Below are 25,571 nucleotides of genomic sequence, written 5' to 3'. Positions count from 1 at the left end.
CTTGCAGGTACTGGGGGTGAATGGTGGTGCCTTTGGGAGGGTGACTGGTTTTAAGTTTAATCGTCCTAACCTCTATTAAAGTCTCCCCCAAACCTTACAGGTTGGGCCTCTGGGCCTTAGTTTGTCGTCAGTAAAACAGGTGGTGAAAATTGGATAATGTTTTTGAATGCAAAACTTGAATGCTAATTTCATTCCCACAACAACCCTAGGGGAAGGTACTTTTATCTTCTTTTTGCTTCTGAGAGGTGGAGGGACTTGCCGAAGGCAGAGGTAAAATGAATAGGAATAAAGAAACAAAGTACAGAACTGAATCGAACCGAGGAGCCCCGCCCACTCCAAACAGTTCACAGCCCCATGTTGCCCCAGGGCCAGGGCTCAGGAGCCCCTCCCGCACATGCGCACTAGACCCTCCACAGCCCCCCGCCCAGACCGCAAGTCGGAGCATGCGCGGGCCGGTTGGCGCCAACTGCTCATCGCTCCAGCTGGCGCCAACCTCGCGGGTCTCCTGGCGTCGCGCTCTCGCTCCCTCCTCGGCTCCAGTATGATTGGCCAGAAGACGCTCTACTCCTTCTTCTCCCCGAATGCCTCCGGGAAGCGACGTGCCTGCAGCCCCGAACCAGAAGACCTGGGGACTGGCGTGGCTGCAGTAGTCGAGAATGGGGATGTGACGGTGAGGCGCGGCGGGGGCCGCTTATGGGCCCGGGGGCAGGGGAGAGAAGGGAGGGCGAAGAGGGTGAGGAGGGTGATGAGGGCGAGGAGGCTGGCAGCCCCTGCGCGACTTAGGAGTTGCAGGAACGTATCCCTGACTGGGTAAGCTGGGGCCTCCACGTGTTCAAAACAGCCGCCTTGGTGCCCAGACGGCGGCCATGGTGAGGGATCAGCCAATGGGGGCGACCCTCGGGGACCATGTCACCATTCAGAAGCGAGGGGGCGGCCCTGCTGGGCCGGCCCTCCAATCAGAGGAGGGAGGGCGGGCCCTCGAGGAGAGGTTTTGCCGCGAAAAGGCCACGTGGGGACGCGAGTGGCGGGACCCGCGGGGAGGCGGGGCGTCTGGGTGCCCGGCCCGCCTCCCCGCGAGCTCCTCCCGGAACGCCGCGGTCCCTCTTCTAGCCATTCTCCCGCCCTGTTTTGGTGCCAAACTCGAAATCTGGGGCACCAGCCTGCTAGTGCCGAACTGGGATCAGCTCTGGGTTCCCAGAGTCCGGTTTTGCACAGACCTACGCGGTAGGGCTGAAACCCTACGAATGGGTGTTCTTTGCCCTGGGCTGTTGGGTTGGGGGCGGAAGTTGCGGGCCCCTGGGGGAGGCCTTCTGCAGCTGGTGACCCGCCTCTGCGGGGACCACTTGCAGGCCAGCTCCGTCAAGAAGATCCGGACAGGGCAGGAGGAGCCCGGCACGCCGCCCTCGTCGCCACTAAGCCCCGAGCAGTTGGCCCGAATCCAGAGAAACAAGGCCGCTGCGCTGCTCAGGCTTGCAGCGCGCAACGTGCCGGTGGGTTTTGGTGAGAGTTGGAAGAAGCACCTCAGCGGCGAGTTCGGGAAACCATATTTTATAAAGGTAATCGTTCAGGCTGCGGGCCCTTTATCTTGTTCATATAGCAGGCCAAGCCTACGTTTTAGGATACTGCCTTCGTGATCTCCTTTTCCTCGTTCAGCGTCCTTTTTACGCTAAAAGGGAAAAATACAGCCATGATGTTTCTCAACTGCACAGTTAAAGGTCTTTAAAAGACTGAGATAACATAGTTTCTTTTAACCTCTTTGGTTAGTCTGCTTTCCAGGAAAGGGGCATAGTAAAACCACAAACCCGACTGAAGGAAGCCTGCCCTTTAAAAAAAAAAAAAAGAGGGAGGGGTTTGCATCCACAGGCTGTTGAGGCCGGTAGGCCAATCAACTTTGAGCTAGACCAAGTAAAGGGAGGGGAATTGAACAGTCTTTGGGAAGCAGGTACTTTTGTTGTTGTTTCTTAGCAGGATTTAGATGTAAAACCTGGCAAAGAGTTAGATACTACCTCTTCCAATAGCTTTCTTTGCACGCCTTTTTTTTTTTTTTTTTTTTTTTTGTCTTTTTGCTATTTCTTGGGCCGCTCCTGCGGCATATGGAGGTTCCCAGGCTAGGGGTCCAATCGGAGCTGTAGCCACCGGCCTACGCCAGAGCCACAGCAACGCGGGATCCGAGCCGCGTCTGCAACCTACACCACAGCTCATGGCAACGCCGGATCATTAACCCACTGAGCAAGGGCAGGGACGGAACCCGCAACCTCATGGTTCCTAGTCGGATTCGTTAACCACTGCACCACGACGGGAACTCCCTTTGCACGCTTTCTTATTGAATTCTTATGCCTTCTAGCGAGAATCTGATTGTAAATCCAGTTTATTTTTCCATCAGCTTATGGGATTTGTTGCAGAAGAAAGAAAACGTTACACCGTTTACCCCCCCGCACACCAAGTCTTCACATGGACCCAAATGTGTGACATAAGAGATGTAAGTACCAGTTGTGGATGGATTTCACTGAAAGATGAGTAGTACTCAAAGAGTATTTCCTAGTTAGGGATACTGGAGTTAATCCATTGTTCATTATTCAGTAATAAATATACTGAGTACAATTGTGAGATTGGTGGGCTATATTTTAGCCTGCATGCACTCTTTTAACTTTTACCCTGTGTTGTTTATGTAGCAAAAAAAAAAAAAAGGTAAGAAAAATACGTACCTAGGCCATGTGTCTGAATGCTCTCACTTCTTGTGTTTTATTTTATCTTGAAACTGACCCCATGCCAGTGTGAGGTGGTGTGGTGGTGGTGAGGGAACTGAGGCAGGAAGCAGTTAAGTCGTTTGTTAGCATGTTGTTTGCGAGCCCACCTTGACTTGTAACTGCCATGTTCTTTCTGTCTGACACCGGCTTTTGCAGTTGAGGCTCTCAAGCTCTTGACCTCTGGCCTGAACACATCTCCTGTTAACACATCCCTCTTTGCTTCGTTCATTGAGTACAGTGGCTGCTTACTGGTGCCTCTGGTCACATCAGAAACTGGTTTATGGCCTCACATGGTACGGCCTTTGAAAGCTGAGAATGAAAATATGGCCATGTCCTGCTTCCAGCCTCACCTCCCCTTCCCATTCTCTTAACTTTGGAGTTGGACAGGGCAGCGACCCCCTCCTCATGTCTGTCTTTTGAAAACCAGCTAGATCTATCTCCAGCACCTCCTGGCAGCCTGTCCCCCATGACCTTTGCAATGTGGGTTTCCTCTAAACCTTTAGTGTCTGCTTACATTGGAGGTGTTCCTTTTTCTTCTTCCCCATCTTGTAAGCTGAGGGCAGGAATCCATGACTGAATAAGTATCCCTTAAGTCAGAGAGAAGCGAAATTGTTGCAGAAGCTGTCTTGATAAGGCTGCCATCCCTAATACTTAGCAACCCTCACAGTTTCATTTTAGAACATAGAACTTAAAACATAGCACTTTGTTTACAGAGTTTTAAAAAACTAGGTCCTGTGAAATTCAGTCGTTTGCTCCTTGTTTAAAATATGTCCCATTTTGAATACCAACAATCAATATCATAAAGAGAGAAGAAGAAAAGAGCATGAAACTTTTGAGGATCAAGTGGCCCAGAGGGGCTTCTTTGCAGATGAGCGTGGGGAGGATCTGGGAAGTTACCTGGCTCCTCCAGGACCAAAACTGGAAAGCCTCCCGGCTTGCTTCATGATGGGGAACATGCTGAACATGCTGAAGGCAGTATGAACAGAGCAGTAGGATTGGAGAGGCCCAGGAAAGCTACCTGATCACTGAAATGTCTGAAGCTGGGTTTTGAAGGATAAACTGTATGTTAGCTGGGGAAGAAGATTCTAAGAAGAAACAATGTAGCAGAAGCATGGGAATGAAGAGAGGTAGGTGGGTGTGAGAGCAAAAGGCCCAGCAGTGTTCCAACACTGCTCATGACAGTGACATTCTCCTCTGGCTCCATCTCAAAAGAGGATATAGGCAGATCTTGTCTTGCTGCGCTTCACAGCGTGTTTTTTACAAATTGAAGGTTTGTGGCTACCTTTCATTGTCAGATGATGGTTAGCAATTTTTAGCAATAAAGTTGGTCTATTTGGTTTTGTTTTTTTGTCTTTGTTTTGTTTTTTGGCCCTTCCTGTAGCACATAGCAGTTCCCAGGCCAAGGATCAAACCCATGCCGCAGTAGTGACAGCGCCAGATCCTTAATCCACTATAACACAAGAGAACTTGCAACAAAATGGTTTTTAATTTTTAATTAAGGTATGTACTTAATTAAGAGATAATGTAATTGCACACTGAAGAGACTATGGTGTATGCACTAGCAAACCAAAACTCACGACTTGTTTTATTACAATGTTCACTTAATGAGATGGTCTGGAATGAAACACACAGTATCTTCAGGGTGTACCTGTCCAAGGGAACAGGCACCTTCATAACACTACTGAGGGGGAATTTGATTTCTAAAACTTATTGAAAAGCAATTTGGTTTATGTCCATGAAAATTTAAAATACATTTACCTTTGACCAGCAATTCCACTTGTTTGAATCTAATCCATAGAAATAAAAGCAGTAGTATATAAAGATACTAGGATTCTTGGACTTCCCTTGTGGCCTACAACATGTAGTAGGACGTTTACTGTGTTATTTTTTGTAATGGAAACAATTGGAAAACAAGCTGACTACCCATCAGTGGTTGAACTCTATTGACTTAAAGGGTGCCCCAAACCTATGGTATAAGAAACACCAAAATGTAGGGTAATGAGTACAGTGAGCCTAGTTGTATAGGTGATTCTAAATGGTCGAATCGGGGTGGGATAGGATGGCTGGCAGATGGTGGACCCCTTGGTATGTTTCTGGAGATTGTGTTTGTGACAAGGGCGTATTTTTTTGTTTGTTTGTTTTTTAGGGCCATACCTGTGACATACGGAAGTTCCCAGGCTAGGGGTCAAATTGGAGGGAAAGTGAAGGGAATGCAAGCAAAGTTGACGGTAATGTGTTCAAACACCCAGGTCAGAGAAGGAAGGGGGCAGTGCAGCAGGTGACTGAAGGAAGTCCTAATGCAGAGTAATGGTGCTCAGTCACCTCCCTTCTGAGGACTCTGAGTTGGGTCAGGAGGGGGCTACCCTTGTCTGCCAGCCATCCAGGCATTCCTTCAGACATGCTTGCTACTATATTTGATCCTTGCCAACTGATATTCACAGGTGAAGGTGGTCATCCTGGGACAGGATCCATATCACGGACCCAATCAAGCTCACGGGCTCTGCTTTAGCGTTCAGAGACCTGTCCCGCCCCCGCCCAGGTATGAAAGCTTTACAGATGGCGCTGCCCCGGTCGTGATTACTTTCAGTTGCATGTTTTTCAGATTGCAGGTACACCTGTTTGTGGGCTTGGTCTAGCCTCCTGGAGGAGGATTTCTCCATTGTAGCACTGCTGACCTTTGCGACTGGGTCTTTGGTGGGGGGCTGCCCTGTGTGTTGTAGGATGCTTGGCAGCACCCTTCTCTGGATGCCAGCTGCACCGCCCCCCCAGTTGTGACATTGAAAAATGTCCTAGGAACCATGAGGATTTGGGTTCAAACCCTGGCCTTGCTCAGTGGGTTAAGGATCCAGCGTTGCCGTGAGCTGTGTTGTAGGTCGCAGACGTGGCTCGGATCTGGCATCACTGTGGCTCTGGCCTAGCCTGGGAACCTCCATATGCCGTGTGTGCGGCCCTGAAAAGACAGAAAAAAAAGAAAAATGTCTTCAGACATTTCCAGAAGTCCCCTGGTGGGGGAAGGGGCAAAATCACCCCTGGTTAAGAACCCCTGCTTTGGAGAATTTTACATGTCATTTATAAATATAATAAATTTATTAAAGATTTAATTTCTAAACCATTGCTTGGGAGGTGGGTAGTAACTCCTAGAGTAATTTGCTTAGGTTTTCCAAAGTGTCCTTCCCTAAATCCAAGCACAGACGGGAGTCAGAGTTCTGGCAGGTGTGCCTGTCAGACGGGATGGTAGCGGTAGTGTTTCCCCTGGGAGTTGGGGCTGGAGGGTCCTGAACTTTCAGAATTGTACTTAAGGTTCTATTGTTTCTTTTTCTTCTGGCTTGCTTTCAGTTTGGAAAACATTTATAAAGAGCTCTCTACAGACATAGAGGGTTTCGTTCATCCTGGTCATGGAGATTTGTCTGGATGGGCCAAGCAAGGTAAGCCAACCACCCCTAGATGTGTTTTGGATGAATTTCTCCTCTTTTCTGTTTGGCTTGATTATCTTTTTAAGAAATACTCATGAAGAACTAGAGCGTTCTAATAAAATGGCTAAGCTTATGTAAAACAAAAATGTACCTCACTTATCCTGCAACCAATATTTTTCTTTTTTAAAAAAAATTTTTCGGAGTTCCTGTGATGGCGCAGTGGTTAACAAATCCGACTAGGAACCATGAGGTTGTGGGTTCGATCCCTGGCCTTGCTTAGTGGGTTAAGGATCCAGCATTGCCGTGAGCTGTGGTGTAGGTCGCAGACGCAGCTCGGATCCCATGTTGCTGTGACTCTGGTGTAGGCTGGCGGCTACAGCTGCAATTAGACCCTAGGCTGGGAACCTCCATATGCCGCAGGAGCGGCCCTAGAAAAGGCAAAAAGACAAAAAAAAAAAAATTTTTTTTTCAATTTAAAAAGTTTTTTTTCTCCCACATCCTTGTTAAAGAAAATTTTTATTGACGTATAGTTGATTAAGCCAGTGTTTTTCACATCTTAATCATAACCTTAAAGAAAAGTTGGTTCCTTATCATTCATATTTTGCATTTACCCATCTAATTCTTTAATTCTGACCCTTCAGAAGGTGGCCTCTATTTTCTCATTTCGATACACAGGTTGAGCTGTGTGTGTTGAATACCTATCTATAGTATTCTTTTTCCTCCTTTTTAAGCAAATAGACTATACCCAGGGAACAAGGTCTCCTTTTGCTATTTTCTGGGCTTATTTTTCTTTATTTTTTCTTTTTAAGAGCCGCACCTGCAGCATATGGAGGTTCCCAGACTAGAGGTCAAATTGGAGCTGCAGCTGCCGGCCTACGCCACAGCTCATGGCAATTCGAGATCCCCGACCCACTGAGTGAGGCTAGGAATCAAACTTGCATCCTCATGAACCCTAGTCGGTTTCATTACCACTGAGCCACAACGGGAACTCTTTAGGATACATATATTTTTTAATGATTCTTTCCACCGACGGCTATAACATATGTGTAATGGTGTTGAAAGTGCAGAGGTAAAAACAACCCTTGCCCAGAGGCATCACCAGTTGTGTCTGATTTCTCCCGGCCTGACTCCCAGGGCTGCCAGATTCCATCAAAACAGGATGTTTTGTCACATGGTGAGCCTGTTCTTGCATGTCTGGGCCAACCTGTTTCAGCCTCCCCAAACCAGTTTCTTGGTGTGTGTTCACAGGTGTTCTCCTGCTCAACGCTGTGCTTACAGTCCGGGCACATCAGGCCAATTCGCACAAAGAGAGAGGTTGGGAGGAGTTCACCGATGCAGTTGTGTCCTGGCTCAACCAGAACGCCAACGGTCTTGTCTTCTTGCTCTGGGGCTCTTATGCTCAGAAGAAAGGCAGTGCCATTGACAGGGTATGTCATTTTTAGAAAAACGGTTTAAATGAGGTTAGAGAATTCTAGGAACCCCTGTTATGCGGTCCATGTGTTAAAATGAAACTTACTTTTCTCTTAAGACTGTGATAATTAGGGTTAGGTTTTCTCTGTCAAAAATTGAACAGAATTCAAACAAATGATAAGGGTGTGTGTGAGGAAAGCAGCTGGCCAACTTCTGATTAAATGCAGTTGGTGACACTGACATAAACTTGCCACCTGCAGAGAAAGATACACGGTCCCCGGGATCCATTCACATAACAATTCAGTAAGTGATGAAGTACCTTTCTTGCTTCCAAGAACTTTGAGGGTGCATAGAAAACATGAAGAATTCCACTCCTTCCATGACAACATGCTCAGTGGTCATTCCTAAACCCAAGCTCTGATCGTTGAGCCCGACTCCACTGACCAGCTCCTCAGCTTCCACCCTCCCAGGTCCTCCATTTACTTACTGAAATGCCTGCATATATATACCTGGTTGGTGAGATTAAAACCCAGAAGCTATCCTCAAATCCTCTCCTTTCCCTTATCCCCTTAACCCGTCTTGGCTCTGTCCTAAAACCATCCCAATCCTGCTGTCCCTATGGAATGGGCCCCAGCATTTCTCTCCAGGATGCCTAACCCACTGGAGGTGATGCTGGTTGCCTGAGGACTGCAGTGGAGGAGGGTTCGAGGGCTAGGAGGGAAGGAGGCCAGGAGGAGCCTTAGCTTGGGCTCCTGGGAGGCACTGAATTGGGCAGTGAGGGTGGGGGCAGAAGTCGGCCTAAGCACTCCAGGAAGTGAAGGGACTAACTGAGGGCACCTGGCAGGAGTTTCTGATGTATCAGAAATGTGCAGGAGTTCCCGTCATGGCGAAGTGGTTAACGAATCCGACTAGGAACCATGAGGTTGCGGGTTCGGTCCCTGCCCTTGCTCAGTGGGTTGACGATCCGGCGTTGCCGTGAGCTGTGGTGTAGGTTGCAGACGTGGCTCGGATCCCGCGTTGCTGTGGCTCTGGCGTAGGCCGGTGGCTACAGCTCCGATTCAACCCCTGGCCTGGGAACCTCCATGTGCCGCGGGAGCGGCCCAAGAAATAGCAACAATAACAACAACAACAACCAAAAAGACAAAAGACAAAAGGCAAAAAAAAAAAAAAAAAAAAAAAGAAATGTGCAAACGTGCCAACCCCCTGCCCAGTGTCGGGAGCAAGTCCTGCACTTTCCATGTAGGATCTCACCTAATGGCAGCAAAGGCTGGGGAGCCTTTGGTAGGGGTGTGGGGGGAGATACATTGATAATGTTTTGTGTCGGGGCTCAGGGAGATGAGGTCACTCCCACAGTGGCAGCGAATGGAGCTTCAGATGCTGATCCATGCAGCCCACAGGGGCAGGTGTCAGGGTTCCAAGCCAGCCATCCAGTTCAGGGCTATAGGCTTTACTCACATGTCAGTTAGCTACTCTATTTTCTCTCTCTCTTTCTTTTTGATTAATTTAAAAAAATTTTTATGGCCACATCCATGGCATATGGAAGTTCCTGGGCCAGGGGTTGAAACATTGAATCCGAGCCACAGCTGTGGCAATACTGGATTGTTAACCTTCTGTGCCAGGCCAGGGAGTGAACCTGCACCTCCACAGTGATCTTAGCCACTGCAGTTGGAATTTTTTTTTCTTGTCGTTGTTGTCTTTTTAGGGCTGCACTCAAGGCATATGGAGGTTCCCAGGCTAGAGGTCAAATCAGACCTTGTGGCTGTGGTGCAGGCCGGTGGCTGCAGCTCCGATTAGACCCCTAGCCTGGGAACCTCCATGTGCCACGGGAGGGGCCTTAGAAATGGCAAAAAGACAAAAAAAAAAAAAAAAAAAAAAACCATAAAAGGACCGCCATCTACCCAGTTGGCCAACCAGAAACCACATATCCTTCCTGACCCCCTCTCCTTCTTCCTCTCCCCTATCTCCCTTCCCTTCTCTGCTCTTTGCCCCCTTTCCCCCTCTCCTCCTCCAGCCAGTCATTTGTGAATGCCTTTCTTCTCTCACGCCCACCCCCCTGCCTACTTTTGCAGCCCCATCTCATCTTGCTGGGAACCTTCAGAGGCCTCGACTTGAGTGATGAGCTGGCGTCTTGGGGTGGCCCCTGCCTGCCACTCTGAACCCTAGGCCCCCAAACCACTGGGATTTATTCCCAGTGCCCACCCCTCCCTGCCTGCCTTGGAACCTCCTGCTTCCCCCTGTCCCCTCCAGCTCAGGGTGGTTTTCCTCTCCCAAGGCTGGCTGACGTGTCCTTCTGAGCACAGTGTTCTTCCCAGCACAGCACACACGTTCAGGGGCCTGCCTCTCACCAGGCCCTGAACACCTGGCCCGAGTTCCAGCCCTTGTTCCTCATGGCATCTTGCTGAGATGGGCACAGCTCTGACTCCTAGGTCACAGAAAAGTGAAGTAAGTGTGGCCTTGGGCTATTCGGTGACTTTCCTGGCACTGCGTAACTACTGAGCTGCAGGGCCAGAACTTGAACTCAGGCTGTCCAATTGACATTTAAAATTTATTTTGGCTGTGGGGTGCAGCAGCTTGAAGTAGGGTCTCAGTTTCCAGACCAGGGATTGAACCTGGGCCTCAGTGGTGAAAGCGATGAATCTCAACCAGTAAGCCACCAGGGAACTCCCTAGAAATTATTAAGTATTCCATTTTTATGATAATTCAGACAGCATAGAAAAGTACAAAATGGAAAGTATATGCCTTACACTATTTCCACTGAAGGAACTTCTATAAACTGTGTCTTGGATCTTGTTCTCTTGCCTCTCCAATAATCTTTTTAAATTTAATGCATTTATTACTCTTGGATTTTTTTTTTCCTCTTGATATATTTTAGAGGTCTTCCCAGATCAGCATATGTAGCTCAACTTTGCTCTTCTAGTAACTGTAGTGTTGCATGGTCAGAAGCTTTGGAAAATATGTTTAATCAGTTGCATAACAGTGGATTTATCTTAGGTTTTACCTGATGAGAGCTGTGCACCTGCTCATCCCTGCATCTTGGACACGCATACAACATGGCAGGCATCCTTTACCAAATCCATCTTAGCTGTGGGATTGCTGGGTTCTAAAATGTGGACACTTACAGGTTCCATAGGTCCTCTGCATCCTCAGAGCCTGGCACAGGCAGTGGCTCTACCGGCAAAGGAGTGAGGAGCACTGACCTGTATGGATGCGGCAGGTAAACAAATGCCCTGAAGAAATGGGAGAATTAAGAGTGGGTACTGTCGTAGAGCAGCCACAGCCAGAGGTGTTTTTTAAGAAGTCCCAAGTGTCTCCCACCATCTCACTCCCTGTCCTTGTCTTTCAGAAGCGGCACCACGTGCTGCAGACAGCGCACCCCTCCCCGCTGTCTGTGTGCAGAGGGTTTTTCGGATGCAGACATTTCTCCAGAACCAACGAGCTGCTGCAGAAGTCCGGCAAACAGCCCATCAACTGGAAGGATCTGTGACCATGACCCCGGGGTTGGGGGTCTCTGAGCAGTTTTCTAGAAGCTGCTGTCGAAGTATCTGTTGGTTATGAAGTCAAATTGAAATTTTTCCTGCTGTAATTCTTAAGCACCATGCAGAAGGGAACAGTTTCAGTACAGCAGCCACAAGGTGGCGGCTTTATCCAGCCAGGAACACAAAGATCACCCTGCCACCTGGGGTCTGGAATCTGCTGGGCCTGGGTCAAGGATCTTGGAATGGAGTTGAGGTCAAAAGGTCTGGATTCCTTGCCTGTGTTCTTAGTTTTATGGTTAAAGCCAGGAGATAAGCACCTTTTTGGTACAGGCAGTTGTTCCTTTTTTTTTACTTGGTAGGTTTAGTCTTTAGGTTTTAAGCTGTTGGGTGTTTTTATCTGGAAAGGCCCCCTTTTCCCAGCCTGGCATTCTTGTCTCCATCAGGCACACTGCCGTGTCACCTTTCGGAGATCCTGCAGGAAGCCTGAAGAGGTTTTGCAAGTTCCCAGAAATTAGGGAATTATTCCCTGACTGTGATAGAGGCAGAGTTGCTAAGAAACCATCCTTGGTGTAAACCTTCACTGATAGTCAGAAGCTGGGGAAAGGGAGCTGGATCTTGTCTATGCTGTTACTTTTTGGGTGTTTCTAGGAATAAACTATAGAAATTCAGCTGGAAGGAGGAGAAAGGGTTTCTTCTTTTTTCTTTGTTTTTTAAGAGCAGATGCTTTTTTCCTAGATGCATTGGAGCTGGGGTTTTAGAGCCAGCATATACTGCCAATGCTGGGTTTTGGGCATTTGGCGGGGGGGGGATTTGTACTGAAATCACTGGGTTTTTGTTTTTAATATTAACACTGGTGAATTTTGCTTTTTCAAGAAATGCTTATGCAAATATGTGTGTGTATATACATATATATATATATATATTTTTTTTTTTTTACGTCTTTTTTTTTAAGAGACAGTCTTTATTAGGCACCTCCATCCTAGGTCCTGTTAGAGATGATGTTTTGCTGTTAGCTGGGTTAAAGTGTTAACCTTGGCTAAGTTTGGTAATAAAAGATGGTTGAAGTTTCACTCTGTGCCTGGTCTCCCTGAGCCCACCTGGGGTATAGGCTCTTGGGTTGGGCCTGCAGGTCACCATGACAACCACTGTATAGGAAGGGCCATCTGTGCACTGCCGTTCCTCCTGTCTTTCCTCCCCCAGTCCCCCCTCTTCACTTCCCCCTTCCTCTCCCCAGTTGCTCTGCCCCTCCTCTCTGATGAAGCCTCCTGCCCACCTAGGCTGGCCCAGCCTCAGTCTGAAGCAGCACCCTGGGCACTGTGGAGGGGGTTGGGGGCTAGATGGGACAGGGTCTGCCTCTTAGAGCTGGAAAAATCTTTTCTTCCAGAATCTTGGCACACCCATCTTGGCTGCAGTCCTGCCAATCCCTGTGGTCCTGTGAGGACAGCTTCCCCTACTCTCCCTCAGCTAGTGTTCCCACATTCTTCCCTGGGAATCTGGACGTGAGGTGGGAGACTCGGGCACTAGGAAGATGCCCTGGTGGCCCACTGACACTTCGTTCCAGTAGCCAGGGTGGGCCCTCCAGATGAAAGGTTAGACTCCCCTGCTGTTAAAAGGAAGGCTTGGGGGGTCCTTGTGTTCAAGTGGGTGAGAGGGAATATCCAGTGTGAACATTAGCAGATTACTCATGGTGGGGGGTAGGGAGACTTGAGAATATTGCTTATCCTCTGGGCCTTCATTTCTCCTGCCTGAGAAGAAGGCTTTATGGTCCCACATTGTTCAAAATCAGCATGAAGATGCCGGATTTGCAATTTGTCTTCTGGTAATTTTGGGGTCCTCCCCTAAGCTTTGCATTGAAGTCGTTTTATCCCAGGGAGAAGTGAGGGGATGACATTTATCTTTAACACCGCTTCCATTGCGGTGCTGCCAGCAGAGAGGAAGCAATAAGCTCCAAGTTCCCACAATCAAAAAGGAAATATATACTATATATATTTATATATATGTATATATATCATACATATATATTTTTTAGTACATTTTTTTAAATAGTGACTGGCCAACACCTTTTTTGTTTTTTTCTTTTTTTGGTCTTTTGTCTTTTTAGGGCCGCACCTGCAGCATATGGAGGTTTCCAGGCCAGGGGTCTAATTAGAGCTGTAGCTGCCAACCTACGCTGCAGCCGCAGCTGCAGCCACAGCCACAGCAACACAGGATCCGAGCCACATCTGCAACCTTCAATACAGCTCATGGCAATGCTGGATCCTTAACCCACTGAGCAAGTCCAGGGATCAAACCTGCAACCTCATGGTTCCTAGTTGGGTTCTTTTCTGCTGCACCACGATGGGAACTCCAAAAAAAGAAAAGAAAAGAAATATATTTTTAAAAATTGTACTGAAACTTGGATGTGTGGAGACACTTTAGATAGAACACAGGACAGCATCTTAAGTGGTCTTAATGGATATACCCCGCCTCCCAAAAAAGAAGTACAAACTTATAACTGACTTTTTTTTGCTTTTTGCACCTGTGGCATACGGAAGTTGCCTGGCTAGGGGTCAAATCAGAGCTGCAATTGCCACAGCCACGCCAGATCCTTAGCCCACTGAGCAAGGCCAGGGATCTAACCCATATCCTTATAGATACTGGTTGGGTTCATAACCCACAGAGCCACAAAGGGACCTCTGAAACAAGGTTAATTTTGACTCTTAACTGTGTGGTTGTAACTTTTTCACGTGTTTTCAGATTTGCTATGATTATAGTTCTAGATTACTAAGTGAGCAAAAGGCATTCAAAAGTTCACGTGAATAAGTGAAAGGATCCAACTGACTTCATTAAAAGATTCATGGGGAGGAGTTCTCATTGTGGCTCAGCGGTTAATGAACCCGACTAGCATCCATGAAGACACGGGTTCAATCCCTGGCCTTGCCCAGTGAATTAAGGCTCTGGCGGTTGCCGTGACTTGTGTAGGTTGCAGGCACATCTCAGATCCTGCATTGCTGTGGCTCTGGCATAGGCTGGTGGCTACAGATCTCATTGGACCTGGGAACCTCCATATGCTGTGGGTGCAGCCCTAAATAAAAAGACCCCACCCCCCAAAAAAAAAGATTCATGGGGAGTTCGAGGTGGCCTAGCGGTTAAGGACTTGGCATTGTCCCTGCTGTGGCTTGGGTTTGATCCCTGGTCCAGGGACTATCACATGCCAGATATCCTCTCCTCCTCTGCACCCCCCCCCCAAAAGATTGATTAGTTAGGCAGCATCTCATCTAGCATGCAGAGATGCTCTGAGAGGTTGTACATAGTGGATGGCAGTTACAGGAAGGAAGTCAAATAACAAAAGGAAGTTCATTGGAGAAAAGTAAGTTCAAGTGACAGTGGCTTCTCATTGGCTGACCTGCTGCTGTTTCCATGGGCTGGACTTGTTTGCTGGGCAGGAAGAAAATCTTCCTGCTGGAGTATTTAAGTAGTTGTTCTTGTCCGAGAGTGTAGTGCAAGGTATGTCTTCTGTTGGGGTCTGTGGTTGACAGTCTGTTAAGTCTGTCTGGGGTAATAGACCAGACCTCCTCCTGCAGATCCTCCCAACTCCAATTTTAGTTAAGGTTTTCTTTTATTAATTTTCAGTTACGCCCCACCCTTTTAAAATGTAATTGATTTACAAGTATAGTTGATTTGCAATGCTGTGTTAATTTCTGCTGTACAGCAAAGGGATTCAGATATATATGTGTGTGTGTGTGTGTGTGTGTGTGTGTGTATGTTCTTTTTCATATTCTTTTCCATTATGGTTTATCAGGATACTGGACATAGTTCCCTGTGCTCTACAGTAGAACCTTGTTTATTCTATATGTAATAGTTTGCATCTGCTAACCCTAAACTCCATCTCTCCTACCCCTTCCCCTTGGCAACCACAAGTCTGTTTTTTATGTCTGTGAGTCTGTCTCTGTTTCATAGATAAATTCACTTGTGTCATATTTTAGATTCCACATATAAGTGATATTATATGGCATTTGTCTTCTCTTTCTGACTTACTTTGCTTAACAGGATACTTTCCAGATCCATCCATGTTGCTGGTGTGAGTTGGTACCTCACTGTAGTTTTGATTTGCATTTCTCTAATACTTAGCAATGTTGAGCATCATTTCATGTGCCCATTGGCCATCTGTATGTCTTCAGAGAAATGTCTCCTTAGATCTTCTGCCCAATTTTTGATTGGGTTGTTTGGTTTTTTGTTGTTGTTATTGAGTTGTAGCAACTGTGTATTTTGAAAATTAAGTCCTTGTCTATCACTTGAAAACTTGTCCTGCTCATCATGGGTTTTTTGGGTTTTTTTCTTTTCCTTCCTCCACCCCACTTCTATGTCTTGTACATTTTCTTAAAGCTGACACCTGTCATATGGAGATGAACTTGTGTTAATGTGTAGATTCCTGGAAATGAATGTCTTATTTACTAAAGTTTATCCCCAATCACATGGACCTGAAAAGCATTTGGATTAGTTTCTATTTTTGAGAGTTTAGAATGCCCAGTCCTTAAATGTGCTTGACCTTCAAACCAACTAAATAGAGCTCCTTTACAGATTAATATTAGGAGTTCCTATTGTTGGTCAGTGGTTTAAGAACCTGACTTAATGTCTGTGCGGATGTGGGTTCAATACCTGGTCTGGCTTAGAGGGTTAAGGATCCACTGTGGCCGCATCTGCAGCTCAATCTTCAGCACCAACTCCTGCTAGCCCTGGAACTTCTGTATGCCACAGGCATGGCTATTCAAAAAAAAAAATTTAGAACCATCCAGAAGTAGAAAAATACCTCACATTTAATTAATATCTATATGTATAGATAATGATACACATACACACATAGAAACTGTCAGCAGTTCCCAGGATGGAGTCCAAAACAGAGGAAAGGGCTGGGGTTTTCCATCTGGGAAACTGTGGTCTGAAAGCCACAATTTAGCTCCGGATGGAATTTTCTGCCAGCTCAAGCTGACCTGTCTTGTAAAGCCAAGGCAACTAGGTTGGGAGCTTGAATGCAAAGACAGTGGAGCTCAGACGGAGGGGAATTTAGCCATGGCCCTGGGAAACAAAAGCAAGACAGACAGTAAACTCAGGGTTTCTCATTATCCTGGAATGTTTTCAGCAGTTTGCTTTGGATCCCTCACTGCCACTAATCTGTTAAAGTTCAGCTGAGTAAATTTGAAGCACTAATTGGCTTCAGTTATTCATGAATCGGTCAGCATCTCATCTGGAGATATATTCCAAGGGGTCATATGAGATGGAAGACTTTTCTAGAAAGGAGAGTGGAGTAGTTGCATTTCCTATTTGGGAGTGCAAGATTTGTCTCTCCCTTTGGGGCCTGTAATTGGTGCCTTCCTATTTGGGGTAATTAATGAGGAGCAGGGAGGTGTGAGAGTTCCCTCTACAGGCCTTCCCCACTCCGACTTTAGTTGACATTTCCTCCTCATTTTCACAAAGGCAATCTTGGCTTTTAAGGTCAGGGGTCAGCATACTTTTTCTGAAAAGGGTCAGCCAGATGGTAAATATTTTAGGCTTTGCAGTCATCCCATCTCTGGGAGATATTCAACTCTTCATTGTAGTGAAAGCAGCTAGGTACAAAATGTAAATGAGATCTGTTTTCAAACTAGGGATTGAACCTGGGCATTAGTGGGCGGTAGGGGTGAAAGTGCCAAGTCTTAACCACTAGACTACCAGGGAACTCCTAGTTTTTAAAATGTTTGAAGTATGTTTGGAAATGCAAATATTGGTGAGCAGGGCAGACCAGGAGGTTAATACTTTGCTTAATTGTGGACTCTCTGTTCTCAAATCCCTCTCAGTGTCATTTCAGGTGACGAAAGGAGAGGTATGGTCTGGCTTCTAGAACATACTATGCCATAAACAAGAGTGTTCAGGGAGAACAGCCGCCAGAAAGGGTCCTTTACACAAGAGTGGAATTGGAGGGCATCTGAGCCTATTGTCACTTGGCCCAGATCATAATTATCTAGAGTCCTCGGGGTGGGAGGGAGCTTAAATGGAGTGTTAAGAAATTTCTTTGAGGAGTTTCTATTGTGGCTCAGCAGGTTAAAAACCCGACTAATACCCATGAGGATGTGGGTTTGATCCCTGGCCTTGCTCAGTGGGTTGAGGATCCGGCATTGCTATGGCCGTGGTGTAGGCCAGCAGCTGTAGCTCCAATTCCACCCCTTGCTTGGGAAATTCCATGTGCTGCAGGTACAGCTGTAAAAAGACAAGGAAAAAAAATTCCCTTGTCACATGTGGCTCTCCCAGAAAACAAAGAGGACACATCTATAGTTTGAGAGTTGCCTCTGTCAAAGTGTTGTCTGAGCTGCTCTAGGGAGTAGGCCTGATAATCATCTCAGCACCATAACAGGCTGATCCCCCAACCTGCATTAATTCATCCCCAACTCCTATAAAACCTTGATCTTCTCCCAGGGTCCTGTTGTTGATCTAAGACTTCAGAAAGACATGGGCAGCAGGCAAGAGGTACATCTCCTGCTTACAAATCCATTGAAGAAAATTCCAAGAAGTCTACTCCTTGATAACCCTTCCTTCTTGGAAAACAAGCCCACCAATGAACTAGCTCCAGCTATGAAGGCGGTGCCTGCACAGCCACCATTTAAATCATTTTGCATCTGTTTAGCACCCCTCTGAGTTTTTCCACCTTCAAGACTGCTGAACTGTGGTCCCCTTACCTTTGCTCAGAGTACAATGCCCTTCTCTGTGGCCTCAGCTACACCCATTCAGGCATGGACTTGGACGTGACCTTTGCCCTACAAGCTTCTACAGCCCACGTTGTACCAGCAGCATGGGCTGGATTTCTTCTCCACCAGCTCTAGTGAGTGCCAGCTGACCCTGCCTGGGAAACGAGCTGTTTTGTTTCTGTTTCTTTTTCCCAAGTCACGAAAAATAGGAAACGTTTTGTTGAATGGTGCCTTCCTGGAGAAGGTTTTACAAAATCTCTTCCAGGGCAAGAAGCCAGATGATCTTTTGATAATGATTGTTTCAACCCATTCAAACTTTCACTGTGGGTTTGTCCCAGAAGCCATTTCTCAAACATCCCTCAGGCTGCACGGGGTTAATTTTCATCCTGGAGTTCCCGTCGTGGCGCAGTGGTTAACGAATCCGACTAGGAACCATGAGGTTGCAGGTTCGGTCCCTGCCCTTGCTCAGTGGGGTTAACGATCCGGCGTTGCCGTGAGCTGTGGTGTAGATTGCAGACCCGCGTTGCTGTGGCTCTGGCGTAGGCCGGTGGCTACAGCTCCGATTGGACCCCTAGCCTGGGAACCTCCATATGCCGTGGGAGTGGCCCAAGAAATAGCAAAAAAAAAAAAAAAAAAAAAAAAAATTTTTCATCCTGTTCCAGGAGAGCCAAAATGACTTTGTGTTGCTGACGATAACTTGGATTTTATTTCCCCCGTGGCGTAGATATGTAGGGATTTTGAAATAAAGCAAGAGATGGGATGAAAAGGAGGACAGCAGAACTTTCTCCGCTTGGCCCGGGTTATGCCTGTTCTTTGGGGACCTTGAAAGTTAAGTGCTCCAGGGATCTTTTTAAACAGCAGGGGTCAGTTCATCTAAACGTTAACATTTATAGACACAGCAGCGAGCAGCCAGCTGGCTGAGATTCAGGTCCTCAGCAAACAATCTGGAAAAACCTCAGCCTCAACTCGCAATGGGAGGACATGGGGAAAGAAAAAGCGGCCAGGTAAGTGGTAAGTGGGCTCCTGCTTCCCACTCCCCCGGGTCACAGCGTTCTTGAGAACAGGAATTTAAGACCCAGAGGAGCCTGCGCAAGTGCCCAAGAATCAGCCACGCCTGTTGTGTGCAGGAAGCCTGTCTGAAGGGCTCCAAACAGAATGTATGTGCGGCGATGAAAGGTTTTTCTTTGCTTCTATAAATGGTTATGTTGCTGGGATCCCTGTGCAAACTTGCATCAGTTTCACAGACCAAAATGGTTTAGGTTTCAGCTTTACCTAAAAGGCAATCCTGGGATATTTTGGTCCCCAAAACTTCTGTCGTAAGGAATTCTGTTTTGTATAGATGTCCAGTCTCTCAAACTGTTACTCATTAAAAAAAAAAAAAAGAAAGAAAAAGAAAAAGACTCTAAGAGTAAAGCTTTTCTGGTGGTCGTGTGTTGCTAGAAAGACGAGATTTTTTTTTTTTTTTTTTTTTTTTTGAACAGCATGTTACAGAGTAAAAGACCGAAGCAGCCGAGAATGAAATGGGGCGTCTTTCTGACCAATCCTCTGTCTGTCCTTCCTCCTGGAAGCTGCTGTCCCCTCACCTTTTACAACCACACCCCCAGACATTGTTTCCTTCAGACCTTTTGTTCCGGCTTTCCTGATGTGGGAACTATTTTAACATAAGTGGTTAGGACGCAGGGAGAGTTAAGCAGGAAGCGGGTTTTTGAATTAAAAACCTGAAAGCTATAGACATTGTTTTCTACACTGTTTCTACTTCTTACTGTGCCTTGCGGGGATCATTACAAGATTTCTTTAATGACCTCCTTGGGTTTTAACTGGAAAAAACCCAGCCAATTCTAAATCATGTGATTGGAGGTGCAAACATCCCCATGTCATGACTATTTGAGGAGCTCTGGGAAGGCATTTTATGTTCATATGAAGACGTTTTATTTGCTCCTGCTCAGGTGCTGTGTAAACTCCGTCAGAGTCTCATGACCTTCAGATCCAAGACAGAAATTAGCGTATGACACTACCTGAGATACTTGATCATTATGGGGAAATAAACATTTTAATCTTTTGAAATAGAGGTTTCCTCAAAGTCTTATCCTGGTAGAAACTTGGGACTACCTCATTCTAAAGCTTTCTCAGAATTTTTTTTTTTCTTTTAATGGCCTTACCTGTGGTGTTTGGAAGTTCCCTGGCCAGGGATTGAATCCAAGCCACAGCTGCAGCAACGCCAGATCCTTTAAAACCCATTGCACCGGGCTGGAGATTAAACCCATGCTTCCAGGGACCCGAGCAGCTGTAGTTGGATTCTTAACTCACTGAGCCACTCTTTGCTCTGAATTTTGACTCAGGGCTCTTCCTTCAGAGGAGAGTGTGGGAAACCTTGGAAGCGTGGTCAGAAATCTTGCATTTTATCTGAAAACTTCATGAACATTTCACATTCTATTCTAATAAATCTCTTTGTTATAATAATAGTAAACTTACCATGGAGTAAGACAGGCTATGGCCATTTATTCTAGGGACCCGGGGCTGCTGGGCATGGCATGGTGACAGGCTCAGGTCAATCAGAGACCCATGGCAGAGCTCCGCCCAGGTTAGCCCCATGCCCAAAGTCCTGCTCTCTGCACCTCAGAGCACCCAGCACACTTCAGCCCCCTGACCTGCCCCTTGATGATATGACCTTGGGCAACTGACTCCCCCCTGAACCTCATCTCCATTTGCAAGATGGGACCACATCCTTCACAGTGTTTTCTGCAGACCTTTAAAGGGACAGTAAACTATACAGCATAATGCCTGGTAGGTAGTAAGAGCTCAACAAATATTAGCCTTTATTATTATCCAACAATCTCACTGGTGTCTTGAAGCACTGCTCTGTAGCTCCCAGTGTGTCTACACCAGATTCACCAAAGAGCCCTGTTGCCAGAGTCAGTTTTTCAACAGCCTGCTTGCTGGGAAAGGGGTGGAGGAAGATGAAATCTGGGTAGACCTGGGTTTCAGGCCTGTTACTCTCAGACTTCTTCTTTTTAAAATAATGATTTTTATTTTTTCCATTATCGCTAATTTGCAGTGTTCTGTCAATTTTCTGCTGCACAGCAAGGTGACTCAGCCACATGTAACATGTATACATTCTTTTTCTCACATTAACATGCTCCGTCACAAGAGACCAGACATAGTTCCTAGTGTTATACAGCAGGATCCCATTGCTTATCCATTCCAAAGGCAATAGTTTGCATCTATTGACCCCAAATTCCCAGTCCCTCCTACTCTCTCCCCCTCCCTCTTGGCAGCCACAAGTCTATTCTCCAAGTCCATGAGTTTCTTTTCTGTGGAAAGGTTAATTTGTGCCATATATTAGATTCCATCTATAAGTGACATATGGTATTTGTCTTTCTCTTTCTGACTTCACTTATTATGAGCGTCTCTAGCTCCATTCATGTTACTGCAAATGGCATTATTTTGTTCTTTTTATGGCTGAGTAGTATTCCATTGTGTATATATACCACATCTTCTTAATCCAATCATCCATCGATGGACATTTAGGTTGTTTCCATGTTTTGGCTGTTGTGAATAGCGCTGCAATGAACATGCGGGTGCATGTGTCTTTTTTAAGGAAGGTTTTGTCCAAGTATATGCCCAAGAGTGGGATTGCTGGGTCATATGGTGGTTCTATATTTAGTTTCCTGAGGTACCTCCATACTGTTTTCCAAAGTGCTTGTACCAATTTACATACCTACCAACAGTGCAGGAGGGTTCCCTTTTCTCCACACCCCCTCTAACATTTGTTATTTGTGGACTTATTAATGATGGCCCTTCTGACTGGTGTGAGGTGGTACTTCATGGTAGTTTTGATTTGCATTTCTCTAATAATCAGGGATGTTGAGCATTTTTTTTTTCATGTGCTTATTGGCCATCTGTATATCTTCTTTGGAGAAATGTCTATTCAGGTCTTTTGCCCATTTTTCAATTACATTGTTGGCTTTTTTGCTGTTGAGTTGTATAAGTTGTTTGTATGTTTGAGAGATTAAGCCCTTGTCAGTTGCATCATTTGAAACTATTTTCTCCCATTCTGTAGGTTGTCTTTTTGTTGTTGTTGTTGTTCATGGTTTCCTTTGCTGTGCAAAAGCTTGTCAGTTTGATTAGGTCCCATGGGTTTATTTTTGCTTTTATTTCTGATGCTTTGGGAGACTGACCTAAGAAAACATTTGTAAGGTTGATACCAGAGAATGTTTTGCCTATGTTCTCTTCCAGGAGTTTGATGGTGTCTTGTCTTACATTTAAGTCTTTCAGCCATTTGGAGTTAATTTTTGTACATGGTATGAGGGTGTGTTCCAGTTTCACTGATTTACATGTGGCTGTCCAGTTTTCCAGCACAACTTGGTGAAAAGACTGTCTTTTTCCCATTTTATATTCCTGGCTCCTTTGTTGAAGATTAATTGACCATAGCTGTCTGGGTTCTTCTTTTTTTAAATTGACTTCCAATGTTCTGTCAATTCCTGCTGTACAGCCAAGTAACCCAGTCATGCATATATACACACTCTTCTTCTCACATTATTTTCCATCATGGTCAATCACAAGAGATTGGATATAGTGCCCTATGCTGTACAGTACACGGCTTAGGCATTCCAAATGCAATAGATTGCATCTACTAACCCCAAACTCCCAGTTTCTCCCACTCCCTCCCCCCGCCCCTTGGCAGCCACAAGTCTGTTCTTCATGTTTGTGAGTCCGTTTCTGTTCTGTAGGTAGGTTCATTTGTGCCATATTTTAGATTCCACAAATAAGGGATCTCATATGGTATTTGTCTTTCTCTTTCTGACTTACTTCACTTAGTATGAGAATCTATAGTTCCATCCATGTTGCTGCAAATGGCATTATTTTGTTCTTTTTTATGGCTGAGTAGTATTCCATTGTATATATGTACCACATCTTCTTAATCCATTGTTCTATCGATGGACATTTAGGTTGTTTCCAAGTCTCGGCTATTATGCACTGACTAGTAAGTTCTAGTGACAGTGATCTTGCACATAACTTCCCTGTGAGGGGCACAAGGAGAGCTGGAAGGTCCTAGGATAGATGTTGGGCGTCCAGCTGTTCTGTCTCCCAAGGTCCCTTGTATCCCAGGGAGGGGGAGCAGGGTGCCCATCCAGGTGGTTGCCCAGCACCTCACCTTGACACTCACACCCTTGGGACTCAGTGGGGCAGGAGGACCATCTCAGGAGGTAGGAGGGCTGGGCACTCAGCCACACCTGAGCCAGATGTGGCATCTGTGCATCCAACAGCTATTTGCCAACCCTCCCATGTGTGAGGTGCCACACTGTGGAGTGGAGAGTGTGACAGAGTCAGTCCTTGTCCTCAGGAAGCTCACATTCCACTGGGGCAGATGAATGAGTTCATAGGTGAAAATATGTCAGGTGAGCAGGTGATAAATGACACAAAGGGAAAGCACTTGTCACAGAGAATAAGACAGACCCATAAGGGGGTCAGAGCAAGTCTGCAGTGGGAACACTGGAGCCAAAGACCAGTAAAGGAGCAAGAGATAACCATGGATGGGGGCAGGGAGGGGAGGAACATTCCAGAACACGGGCCAATGCATGCAGGACTGAAGGGGACCACTGTGGCCAGATCTCCAGGAAGAAGGGCACGTTTGTTCCACGGCTCAATGCCAGCATGATCCTGGGCAAGTTTAAGTTCTCACACTCCGGGTTTCCTTCTCATTAAATAGGATTCTAGTGACACTGCTCTCACAGAGTAGCATGGGATACTAATGAGAAATGGTCAGTACAGAGCCCAGCACATAGTACTGATAAGTATTAATCAGCAGGCAGGGTGCCTTACATCTTGCTTTATGTTTTGAAACTTTTTAATATATAGAAAGTTAACTTCTTTTCATTCAGAAGTAGAGTGAATAGCACAAGCCCCCAGGGATTCATGACCCGCTTTCACTAACTGTTAAGTTTCTGCCTTTTAGTTTCTCCTACTCACATGTACACCTTTTTGCCCTGTGTTTTCCTCCAAGATTTTATTATGAACATTTTCAGACATGCAACAAAGTTGAAAGAATTTTACAGCGAGCACCCATGCACCCACCACTTAGATTCTGCCATTAACAATTTATTTGCTTTTGTCATTCGTCTGTCCCTCTATCTATGCTTTTTAACACATTCCACAAACGTTTCAGACACCAGGCTGCATTTCCCCCTGAATACTTTGGTGTACATATTATTACCTGGAGTTCTGTTTTTCTGGAGCATTTTCAAGCAAATCTCAGAGCCAGATAAATATCTTAGTACATATCTCTAAATGAGCTGGGGACTTTAAAAAAACAAAACAGGAGTTCCCACTGTAGCTCAGTGGTTAACGAATCTGACTAGTATCCATGACAACACAGGTTCGATCCCTGTCCTGGCTCAGTGGGTTAAGGATCTGCCATTGCCGTGAGCTGTGGTGTGGGTCACAGATGCGGCTCGGATCCTGCGTGGGGTAGTGTGGCTGTGGTGTATGCCGGTGGCTACAGCTCTGATTAGACCCCTAGCCTTGGAACCTCCATATGCAGTATGTGCGGCCCTAAAAAGACAAAAACAAAATGAAGCAAAACACAAAAACCGTTGCTATGATTAACTATCTCCAGCACAACTGATGCTCTTTCCTTAATCTAGTATCCAGTTCATGCTCAAGGTCCACCAGCGGTCTCAAAGCTGTCTTCTAGATGGCTTTATTTAAATCAGGACCCACAAAATACCCTATTGTCTCTTTTCATCTATAAGAATCACCACCCTCCTTTATTAAACGCCCGTTGCTTATTGAAGAAACGGAGTCGCTTGTCCCATAGACTTTCCCCCATCCTGGATGTGGCTGTTATACATCCTCCAAGTGCCATTTAGCATGTTCCTCTGACCCTCTTCATAAGCACTAAGTCTAGAGGCTTGAATCACCTCAGGTCCAAATCCAGAGCTGTTACTGTGTGCTTTTCATTGCATCATGTCAAGAAGAAAAGAATGTCTGGTCATCCCATTTTTAGTGACACTGACCCCAGTTTCCATTGTGAGTTCCCCCATCAGCCTTTCACCAAATGTTTTTACAAGCCATTGATAGTTGGAGCCTAGAACATGATTATTTCATTGCTGGTTGTGGATGGTGGTTTTTAATTTCCACCAGCCCTCCTGTGATTATTAGCAGTCACTGTTCTATAACATACAGCTTTCATCTATTGTTTGGTAGCCTTGAAATATACAGGGTGTTTTCCTAGGAAGAGCAGGATAATAAATGGTGCCATGACAACTTTCCAAGGTGTCCATGAGGAGGTTTTTTGTGTTTGCTTTGAGTAACATTATGACTGCAGGATTTTCAAAAATAGCTTTGATAGGAAGTTCCCATTGTGGCGTAATGGAAATGAATCTGACTAGCATCCTTGAAGATGCGGGTTTGATCCCTGGCCTTGCTCAGTGGGTTAAGGATCCCACCTTGCTGTGGCTGTGGGAGGCTGGCAGCTGCAGCTCCGATTTGACTCCTAGCCTGGGAACTTCCATATGCTCCAGCTGTGGACTTTAAAAAAAAAAAAAAAAAAAAGAGCAAGAAAAAAGAGCAGAAATAGAACTTGAATCTAGCATCTCCAGATCATATATTACGTTCATTCCATTGCACTGCCCATAGGGGTCTTAGGTTCATACTCAAAAATGATCTGGATTAATTCCTGCCACAAAACTCAATCCATCAGCGAGGCCGGCCTGCCTACACTATCTGAGATTGTAAACTGGGATTCCATCAGGATCCCAAGGGCCAGGCCATCCCTCAGATCCTCTCCCTGCCCTTTGACGTTTTTGTGTTGCTGCAATTTAGCAA

The 25,571-nt window shown here is 46.0% G+C and overlaps 2 protein-coding genes across 4 annotated transcripts in view; both read left to right on the top strand.

Moving 5' to 3' along the window:
• Positions 1–464: 464 nt before the first annotated feature.
• UNG (uracil DNA glycosylase) lies at positions 465–12,116 on the top strand. 2 transcript variants are annotated; one of them, XM_003132925.7, is made up of 7 exons: positions 465–670; positions 1,350–1,556; positions 2,384–2,479; positions 5,189–5,286; positions 6,084–6,172; positions 7,409–7,587; positions 10,914–12,116. In XM_003132925.7, exons 1-7 carry the CDS (start codon positions 542–544, stop codon positions 11,052–11,054), a joined length of 939 nt encoding a protein of 312 aa, XP_003132973.2. In that variant the 5' UTR covers positions 465–541; the 3' UTR covers positions 11,055–12,116. The 2 variants fall into 2 exon arrangements, with proteins under 2 accessions (XP_003132973.2, XP_084851773.1); XM_084995647.1 differs by lacking the exon at positions 465–670 and adding an exon at positions 1,053–1,224.
• Positions 12,117–18,681: 6,565 nt separating this feature from the next.
• ACACB (acetyl-CoA carboxylase beta) overlaps positions 18,682–25,571 on the top strand; it is a 125,016-nt gene continuing 118,126 nt past the window's right edge. Inside the window, exon 1 of one of the 2 annotated variants that reach the window (XM_084992871.1) lies at positions 18,682–18,748. The gene's annotated coding sequence lies outside the window, so the exon portion shown is untranslated. 2 annotated transcript variants of the gene reach the window in all.

Source organism: Sus scrofa, chromosome 14 (genome assembly GCF_054392235.1).
Source record: "Sus scrofa isolate SSC_HxYL_T2T_F1_AM1 chromosome 14, Sscrofa_HxYL_maternal_Yorkshire_Landrace_v2.0, whole genome shotgun sequence".
Classification (NCBI taxonomy): Eukaryota; Metazoa; Chordata; class Mammalia; order Artiodactyla; family Suidae; genus Sus; species Sus scrofa.
The sequence above is the reverse complement of the archived record's forward strand: the minus strand, read 5'-3'. Positions and strand labels throughout refer to the sequence as shown.

What these genes read in the sequence shown, in the direction of transcription:
- UNG (XM_003132925.7), top strand. Translation starts at nt 542, where the DNA reads ATGATTGGCCAGAAGACGCTCTACTCCTTCTTCTCCCCGAATGCCTCC. An exon ending in TCGAGAATGGGGATGTGACG is followed by an intron (nt 671 to 1,349) that starts GTGAGGCGCGGC and finishes GACCACTTGCAG; the next exon opens with GCCAGCTCCGTCAAGAAGAT. An exon ending in AAGGCAGTGCCATTGACAGG is followed by an intron (nt 7,588 to 10,913) that starts GTATGTCATTTT and finishes CTTGTCTTTCAG; the next exon opens with AAGCGGCACCACGTGCTGCA.